The sequence below is a fragment of the Medicago truncatula genome, chromosome 2, assembly GCF_003473485.1.
Source record: "Medicago truncatula cultivar Jemalong A17 chromosome 2, MtrunA17r5.0-ANR, whole genome shotgun sequence".
Classification (NCBI taxonomy): domain Eukaryota; kingdom Viridiplantae; phylum Streptophyta; class Magnoliopsida; order Fabales; family Fabaceae; genus Medicago; species Medicago truncatula.
Genome location: NC_053043.1, coordinates 49,529,438 through 49,538,511, shown reverse-complemented (window position 1 = coordinate 49,538,511; position 9,074 = coordinate 49,529,438). Strand labels below are relative to the sequence as shown.

Genomic DNA, 9,074 nt, shown 5'->3' with positions numbered 1-9,074 from the left:
AAACAAACACATTTTCATTTTCCTTAATTAACCAAAACCCATGCATCATTTTTTATCTCTAATCTCTAATTAATCCATTTTCTCTTTCTCTTTCTCAAAATCAAAACATAGCACACGTTGCTATTCTCCTCTCATTCTTATTCTTCCTCCGTCGTGATTGCTTTCATTGCAACCGAGTCATCCGCGGCGGCGATTCGTGATGACTCGGCGTTGCTCTCACTGCAGCAACAACGGCCATAACTCACGGACATGTCCGTCGAGAACAGCCGCCGCCGGCGGGGTCAAGCTTTTTGGTGTTAGATTAACCGATGGATCAATCATCAAGAAAAGTGCGAGTATGGGAAACCTAAACCTCGCCGCTCTTCATCATTCTTCTTCTTCTTCATCGCTGAACCCCGGTTCATCGTTGAATCCCGGCTCACCTTGTTTTGAACCGCCGCATGACCCGGATGGTTATTTGTCTGATGACCCGGTTCATGCTTCTTCTGCTTTCGCTACCCGCCGCAGCGAAAGAAAAAAAGGTATTTGTTTTTTGAGCATAATCATGATTATTTGCATTTAATTTGTTTTTAATTTAAAAATGTTGATAATAACTTGGATTGATTTTTTTAATTTCACCAAACGAAAAGTAAAGTTGGTGGAAAAACCACACATTATAAGCATGTTGGATTTGCTTTTTAATTTCTTTGATTGTGAAATCTTAATTGTTTTCTATTTTTTGCACGCAAAACATTTCATAAATGTATATAATTAAATTAAATTATAGAATTAGATATGAAGATTTTATTTTATTTTTGGAAAAAATTAATTGTTCCCCATATCTGGTTATGGTTTTTTGGTATCCACGTTTTATTTTATGGAACACATTTGGTTTGATTGGTCACGCAATGACGGCATTTAATGTTATTATTAATGTTTATGTGTAATTTGGATAGATACGAAACATTTAATGTAATTATTGTTTCATTGGTTTTGGTTCCGTATAGTACAATCCATGATATTTTGAGAGTTGAGACCATTGGAGCTAGTAGGGGTTGAATTTGTAGTATAGGACACAAGGGAATGTTTACGTTGGTATGGTACGAATTAGGCCCAGTTTGGATAACTTAATTTGCAGCTTATAAGTTTGTCATAAACAATTTTCATAAGCTATAAACTGTTTTCGTAAACTCTTCTGAAGAGCTTATGAAAGTAAGTTGAAAACAATTTTTTTTTCTTCTTTCGTTAACAATGTTGTATTGAACTTTGAAAACGGCAAATAAGTAAAAATAAAAATTCTTCTACAAAAGTGACAGAATAGAACAGAAGGAGTATATAATACACCTAGATATATGATTTTTATGCTTTCTTCCACAAACAACGAAGGGGTGTCGGTGGTAAACGGTTTAATATATTGAGGTTTAAGCAATTCACTATAACAAGCAAGTCGGCTATTTGAAAGTTACTGGTCTCCAGACAAGAGTTTGTTGCTTGATTAACTTGCCTTTCCGTTTTCAAATGTACTCAAGTTTTGAGAAATATTATATGTTAAAGTACATAAATTATTAAATAGAGCAGTAAACATATTTAATATGACGCTGATAAAAAAAAAATGTCGAACATCTTCATTATTCTGTTAGAAGAATTACTTGCATTGTTAAAATGTTGCAAATTAGCAGCTGTACAAATCAGTACTATTATGATCAGTTTGGCAGCTAAATACTACGTGTAACAGCGGTCTTTTAAAAAAATCTTAGTGTAACAGGGGAAATTGTTGTTTCTGGCTTTATTCCAGTTGCTGAATCACGTCCCTAGGTTTTTTATTCCCTTGTTAAAGCAGTCATACTCATTTGCTTTGTTAGTTTACTAGACAAATTAAGGGCTAAATACCACAGATATTCGTAAATTTTAGTTGTCAAATAATGCCATTTTTTGGGGATTTGTCAATTGCTTGAAAGCTGTGACTTTTGTAACAAGGATATAAGATTTTAACCCCTTTAATTCATAATCCAGAATGCTGCTACTTTGCTACTTACCTGTTTTATTTTAAAGCCTCTTAACTTTATTTTTCCTTTACCATGTCTTTGAGGAGATTAATTGCTGCATCGGATTGTTGTATTTTAACAAAGACTGTTGATTCATTAAGCAGGCCGGGCATCCTTTTGTCTCGTTGATTAAATTACTTAATTTAATTTGTCCTTTTGTATGTTTTAGGTGTTCCATGGACTGAGGAAGAACATAGATTGTTCTTGGTTGGTCTCCAAAAGCTAGGCAAAGGAGACTGGCGAGGGATAGCACGTAATTTTGTTGTGTCAAGGACCCCTACTCAAGTAGCAAGTCATGCACAAAAGTACTTTATCCGACAGAGTAATGCTACCAGGAGGAAGAGACGTTCCAGTCTTTTCGACATGGCTCCTGATGTGGTCAGTATTCATTCATCATTTCTAATTGAGCAATCTTCATGCAGACACATACATATGTCTGCTACATATATATCGTCTGATGGAGAGTGAAACTAGTGTCCTCCTATCCTTATCAACACCACCACACCAGCCTATAAGCAATATATATATATATATATATATGTTACCATCACTACCATAACATATTTTTAATCTATGTTTTGAGAAAATACCTTGGTATGTTTGGCTTGAATCCATTTAAACAGAGTGCAGTTATAAACTAGACTACTAGAGAAATCTGTTGAGATAGTCTTTCATATTTATCATGGCATGATGATGCCTTGACTCTATTGAGTTTCTCAACAATAGTTCTTGCTTTGTAAGACAAGATTTTTTTTTAATTTTTTATTACAGTGGCACATTTACTGAAGCCTTTATTTGCTAATTACCATAAATGCGTTCATCCTCGTTGTCACTGGATATTGAATTGTTTATTATGAGTTATGTTTGATGAGTATTATGTAGTCATTTTCCTATCTAGCTAACTTTTTATTTTTTTGAAATCATATGTCAGTGTCCAGATTCAACTTCGATGCCAGAAGAGCAAGTACTACTTCCACCTTCTGAGAACTCACAACCTTGTAATGGAAAATCACAACCATCACTAAATCTGTCTCTCAAGTCAGAATATGAACCAATGGAAACTACATCAGAAGAAAATATAGAAGAGGCCAATGAGACTACAATGGGATCAAATGGATTCACACCAATGACTCAAGGATTCTTCCCACCTTATTTACCTGCCTCATTTTCCATATGGCCATCAATTGGAGCTCCCTTTGAAGAAGTCAACAGAGGAGAGACATCACATCATCAGGTCCTCAAGCCAATACCAGTCATTCCAAAGGAACCTGTCAATGTTGATGAGCTTGTGGGAATGTCTCATCTGAGCATTGGGGAAACACGGGTTCTTGATAGAGAGCCTTCCCCCCTTTCCTTGAAGTTGTTAGGAGAGCCCTCAAGGCAATCAGCATTCCATGCAAATGCTCCAGTTGGTGGTTCTGATCTAAACAGTGGCAAGAACAACGCCATTCAAGCGGTTTGAGGCTTTCAAAGTCTGGTGAAGACAGTAGTAACTAAGCCTTCTTTTGGTCATCTTTCATTTGTGCTATAATATATAACTTTTTTTTTTTTGTTTTCTCTAAGCCATAGTGTTTAACTTCTAAGTAGTAAGAAGTCACATGGTGTTATGTAGCTCAGGTTAGATCAATTCTTGGCAAATATTTATTCTTTCTAACTGTAAACAAAAATCAAGTTTAAATAATCAAATATAGCCAAGAGGTCCATGTTCCTCTCGGTTCGGCTATAATTGTTGGCTGCCCAACACCATATATTCTTTCTTCCTGCAACTTGCTCCTGGATGATGCCCCCCTTTAGTTGATATTCAAATCAGCAGATGACTAAATCAAAATGACACTCTTAATTTCCCCATCTTCTTCTATAGTTGTATAATTGGGCTAACTCAGCCCATATATCCTCGGTAAGTCACATGAGTCCAATTTGTACCCATAGTCAAATGGGTTGGATCAATGTTGGGCTAACTCTTCTCAGTCGATCCAGGTCGGTTGCCCCCCGAGAGACAGAGTGGCAAAAAATGAGTATGTTACAAAGAAGTGTGAGATGAGATCAGTACTTCTGTAGTTTGTTTTATGAGAAGATGAATAAGTGATTAGCTTCATCTAGAGAAAATAATATAATTGATTAGCATATATATTGTTAACACCCGCTCATCTGTTTCAAAGTAATTGTCATTTTAGTGGATTAAATTTGTATCTAATCATTTATCATTTAAAAAAAATAATTCATTATTACTATTTAATCTCATGCAAAATCTTAAACAAACAGATGATACATAGTGAGGGGGTGATATCCTCTCAAAAAAATAAAATAATGAGGGGGGTGATATGTTTCAACAAAAAAGCATCAGATGAAATTACTGGCAAAAGTGAATGAGGTTTTGGAATTTACACAAGTCTGCACAATCTTCTAACGAAACTCAGTTTGCAAAACTTGATTACCCCCAAACCCAAGGTGTTTGCTTTGTTAATCATCATGATTCTGATTTATGAAATATCAAAGTTAGCCAATCATTTGCATTATCTGTATGACTATGACAGAGTATAGATATCTAATCTAATGTTCACTTTATTCAAAAACAGAAAATATCTTATGTTAACAATATAGGATCGTATCGCATCGACCTCTCTTGTATCTTTTGAAAATACAACCTATTCATGCATTTGGATGCAAAACACAGACAGAGACGCAAAAAGGATGTAACAGTAATCGGATATATCCTCAATCAAAAGGTTCACTGAATGTTACTTTTGTTGGTTTGGAGTGTTGTTTGTATCATCAATCATCATGTCTATGCTGGTGCCCCAATTATTATTATTTGGTCATTTCGTTTTCCAGGTTTGCAAACAAGGATCAATGCATTTGGATAAAATTTTGATGGACACAACAAAAGTTGGGTTTAGTGGGCAATGATAGATAGCTGCTTTCAATAAAATCAGTGGATACTTTCTGAAGATGATGATTATGAGTAGAAGAATTGATGCTGCCAGTGCCAGAAAAGAAGAATAACACATAAATGTCACTTGTTAGTGAGAAAGCAGCCTCAACTAACTCCTCCATGCATGAATGCATCAATTCCCACAGGCTTCGTGTCAGAGCATATTACTTGATGAGGAAAGGAAAAGGAAGGGACAGAGATACTTTTTTTAGCAGCTAATTCTATGACGTGTAATCCATCCGATGGACTATGCATATCACTCATGTCCCTTTCAGTGTTATTAGATTTTCTTTGCTTTTCCAAATAGGAGATGCAGACAGGTAGACAATGTTTTCTGGTATTAAATTGAACATGAAATCACTTCAACATGTTGAGATTCTAAATTTGTGTTATGCTTTTTAGTTACTAGACACTTGCAGTGTATATAACCACAGATATTTGTACAGATATGATTGAATGTTTGCGTAAGAAAAGTTATGATGTCGGTGTATAGTTTTTTTTTTTTTGAATAAGCAAAATTTATTAAGCCAAGCATGTGAAAGAATCACAAGAAAACTTGGACCACAAGACAAATACAAAGATGCCGTATATATGCAGAACACCTAAAAGGTGAGAACAACGAGCATCCGTATATATGAGGAACCTCTAACCAAAATCCCCAGAGCCAAAACACCTACACCGATTATTAAACTTGTTTTGGCGCTATTAGATTGCCATGTGTTTTACTTGTTTTGTAAGTTTGTCTGTTCTTTTTTCTTTTGGTTATGTTGATAATTTACTAATGAGTGGTTTTGCATGGGAATTTGTTGTGAATTGTAATGATGCATAACATATATGACTGCTAGGCTTGCTGATTCAAAGTTTACATGGACATGCTAGGTTATCAGTTTCATGCAGGGGAATTCTTATCATAGTCCACGGTGGAATACTTATCAACATAGGAGATATTGATAAGAGGGGGAGAAAAAAAAATCTGAGTCTTGAAAATGACAGAGAAACCAGATTCTGATCCTTTTCCACCCACCTAAAACATTCTACATTCTTAACACGTTACAAAGGAGTAAATGTGACCACATAGATATTAAAGAAATTTTATCATTGGAGAAAGGAGAGGATTTGGTGTGGGAGATATGGACCCATGCACTCTAAGTTCTAACATGGATACTAGCATGATACTGACACATATACATCGACATTTTAATGTAAAAACATATGACATTGACACTGAGACCCCATACATATTTATTTATTATAACTAAATAAAATGTGAAAAATATTATTATTATAAAATATATAAATTGAGAATCAGTGTGTCTCTCTATGTATGTATGTATGCATGCCTCTAAATTGATCAATTTGTTTCATTACCAAAAAAAATTCTAAAACAAGATATGATAGTCTTTCATCTTCGTTCATCTATCTACTATCAAAAAGATAAAAATGATGTGATCTCTTATGGTGTTGGTTTGGGAACTTGGAGTGCGCTCTTCCTCAACATCTCAAGTTCGATTCTCTGGAGACATGGTTAGTCCGATTGGTGTTTGTGATACATAGTGTGGGAGAGGGTTAGTTAAGCTGTGCTTCAGATATAATACTCTATTGTCTTGTCACTTCAGCATGGCAGCATAAGAATTAGGAATAAAGGAAAGAATGCATAAAGAATCTCTTGTGCAACACTTCTTTCTCCTATGATAGGAGCCAACTACACTTGTTTCTGTGATTGCAATAGAAAGAAATGACGAGGACCACTGAGATGCAATACAAAAATTTTATGTCAATCATTGAAAGTTTTCCCTCTTATTTTTCTTTCCTCTTTTGGTTACATGAATGGTTATTCCCCTGTTTGTTATTCTATGTGCACTATATCTTACTACAGTTTCTAGAGTAAAAAAATATTCAAGAATGTAGCACTTGAGGAGGTGTTGCATGTAATTGGCCATGCAATTGGGAAGCTAAGAACCGTCGACTTTTGCTTTTCTTTAGAAGAATACATCAATTTTTGTTGACTCATATTCTCTTATAAAAAAGAACCGGAGTTAGTATATAGCACTAACATTTCAGATTGAAAGCGTTATATGCGTGTCTGTGTCCGGTGTTGATGTTTCATAGTCGATAACTGGATGGATAAGCAAAATCAAAGCAATCTATTGAAGAACATGTTGCAAAAACAAGTAGAAAAAGACACTACTGATATTCATGGATGTTGCCTTCAACAACATTGCCATCATACAACTTGGTTAATGAGTCAATATTGTTCCATTCCATGTAAATCAAATATAGACAGTTCGACACATGTCCAGTGAAAAGTTGAGGGTTGACTTTGTTATTAGAAAATGGGTAAGAGAGAACTGTTCTATTTACAGTCAAAATCAGTTGTGACCACTCTCTCTTATTCAGTTATTTGTTACTACTTACTTCCCTTTGCCACTCTTTATTAAGCTTCATCCTTATTTCATTCCCACTCAATTTCATTTTATTTCTTCCTACCAATCAATGACATAGGTTCCATATTTTTAAAAGAAGCAAGTGTCCACAAGATTGGTGGTGACATGAACGATAAAATTCTAAATTGCAGTGATGCCGTTAGAAAATTACTAGTAAATTATACATTTCCAGTTTTTTTTGGTACAATATATTTTCCATTTCATGTATAGAAATTGTGTATAGGTGACCGTAATAAGAATATTTCTAAAGATAAACCGTTGGAAAGAACTCATATACTCCCTCCGTACCAAATTATAAACAAAACAAAAAAATCACACTTACTAAGAAAACTAAAATATAAGAATTTGAAGTATAATTTTTTGTGTTTTCTTTAAAAAAAGTTTTATAGGAAGATGTAAAAACAATTTTCATTGTTTTTAAAAATGAAAATGAAAGAGAGAGAAAATTGAAAGTTTTTCTTAGAAAAGAGATTTTTTAAAAAAACAAAATTAAATATGATAAAAGTTTTTTTTTTTTGCCTAGATTTTGGAATAAAGAAAATGAGTTTTTTTTTGCTTATATTATGAAACGGATGGAGTATATTGCTAGGGGTTTAGGGCTCCTTTCCCATGATAATTGGAGGGTTAAGACAAAAAAAATAAAAAAAATTTCATAGGTTTAAGTCGTGCCACGACCAATAAGTATAACAATCAATTTATTTAGCAGTGATGCTATTTCCAGCGACAGAATTCATCCCGAACAAACCACGAGAGTATGGTAACCGTTGGATTTGGGTCTTTATAACAAACAATACATGGTTGATGGAAAACACAATGGGTGGCCCATACTCTTTACTTTAAACTATTGTGACGTCTTCGGGACACTATTTGTCGGGCATTTTCCTTTATTTAGACCCTCAAATTTTTATTGAAGTCAATTTTTATTTTTTTTTACATAAACCAAATTAACTCATTTCATTCATAATATTGTTCTCAATACAAGATGACATATGATCAAGACAATGGAAATTAAGATAAGATAGTGACATCATTGCTAACAATAATTTATCTTAAAGTTTGGTAAAAGTGAAAATGAAGCTTTACAATAATTTAAAATAGCTTCTAATTCAAAATTGGTACCAATGTTTTTTTTTAAAAGAAGAATTGGTACCAATGTTTTTGGAGATGCAGTTAACCACATGCTTACAATCAAGTTTTATAGACATCGCCACTAAGCCTCGACTATCAAGCTAAATTATCTTCTCTTTTAGATAGCATGCTTGTGCTTCTTGTGGTTGTGGAATGCCTTAAAATTAAACTATTTCTGCATAGCGGCCAATCTGTATAGGCTCCTTTCCCCTAATAGTAATGCTATCAACACTCTCTTTTTGAACACTCACTAATACTCACCCTCTTCTTGGTTTAAATCATTGTGGATCTATACTCTGAAAATAGCACTTACGCAAAATGGTAGAACATACATTGATTTCATCCAATAAAAAAGTAAGTACTAAACAAAAGTGTTGAAAAGTGACTATTACTAGACAAATTATAAATATAGCTATTTGGAAGGCCAAAAAATCCCAACGCTAAAAAAAACTCTCATTATGTAATCTTCCTGAGACAAAAAGCTCAAAAAACTAAATCCGGCCCATAGGCTCTAACTTATTTCCGAAAATATGATATATATATATA

At 34.0% G+C, this 9,074-nt stretch overlaps 1 protein-coding gene across 1 annotated transcript; it reads left to right on the top strand.

The window, feature by feature from the left end:
* LOC11430671 (transcription factor MYBS3) lies at positions 1-3,772 on the top strand. Its single transcript, XM_003597631.4, has 3 exons — positions 1-521; positions 2,194-2,402; positions 2,956-3,772. Exons 1-3 carry the CDS (start codon positions 200-202, stop codon positions 3,484-3,486), a joined length of 1,062 nt encoding a protein of 353 aa, XP_003597679.1. The 5' UTR covers positions 1-199; the 3' UTR covers positions 3,487-3,772.
* The last annotated feature ends 5,302 nt before the right edge of the window (positions 3,773-9,074 follow it).

Bases quoted from the DNA above. Each gene is read 5' to 3' on its own strand.
- LOC11430671 (XM_003597631.4), top strand. From the start codon at position 200: ATGACTCGGCGTTGCTCTCACTGCAGCAACAACGGCCATAACTCACGG. The intron at 522-2,193 runs GTATTTGTTTTT...TGTATGTTTTAG, and splicing joins CCGCAGCGAAAGAAAAAAAG to GTGTTCCATGGACTGAGGAA. The intron at 2,403-2,955 runs GTCAGTATTCAT...ATCATATGTCAG, and splicing joins TCGACATGGCTCCTGATGTG to TGTCCAGATTCAACTTCGAT.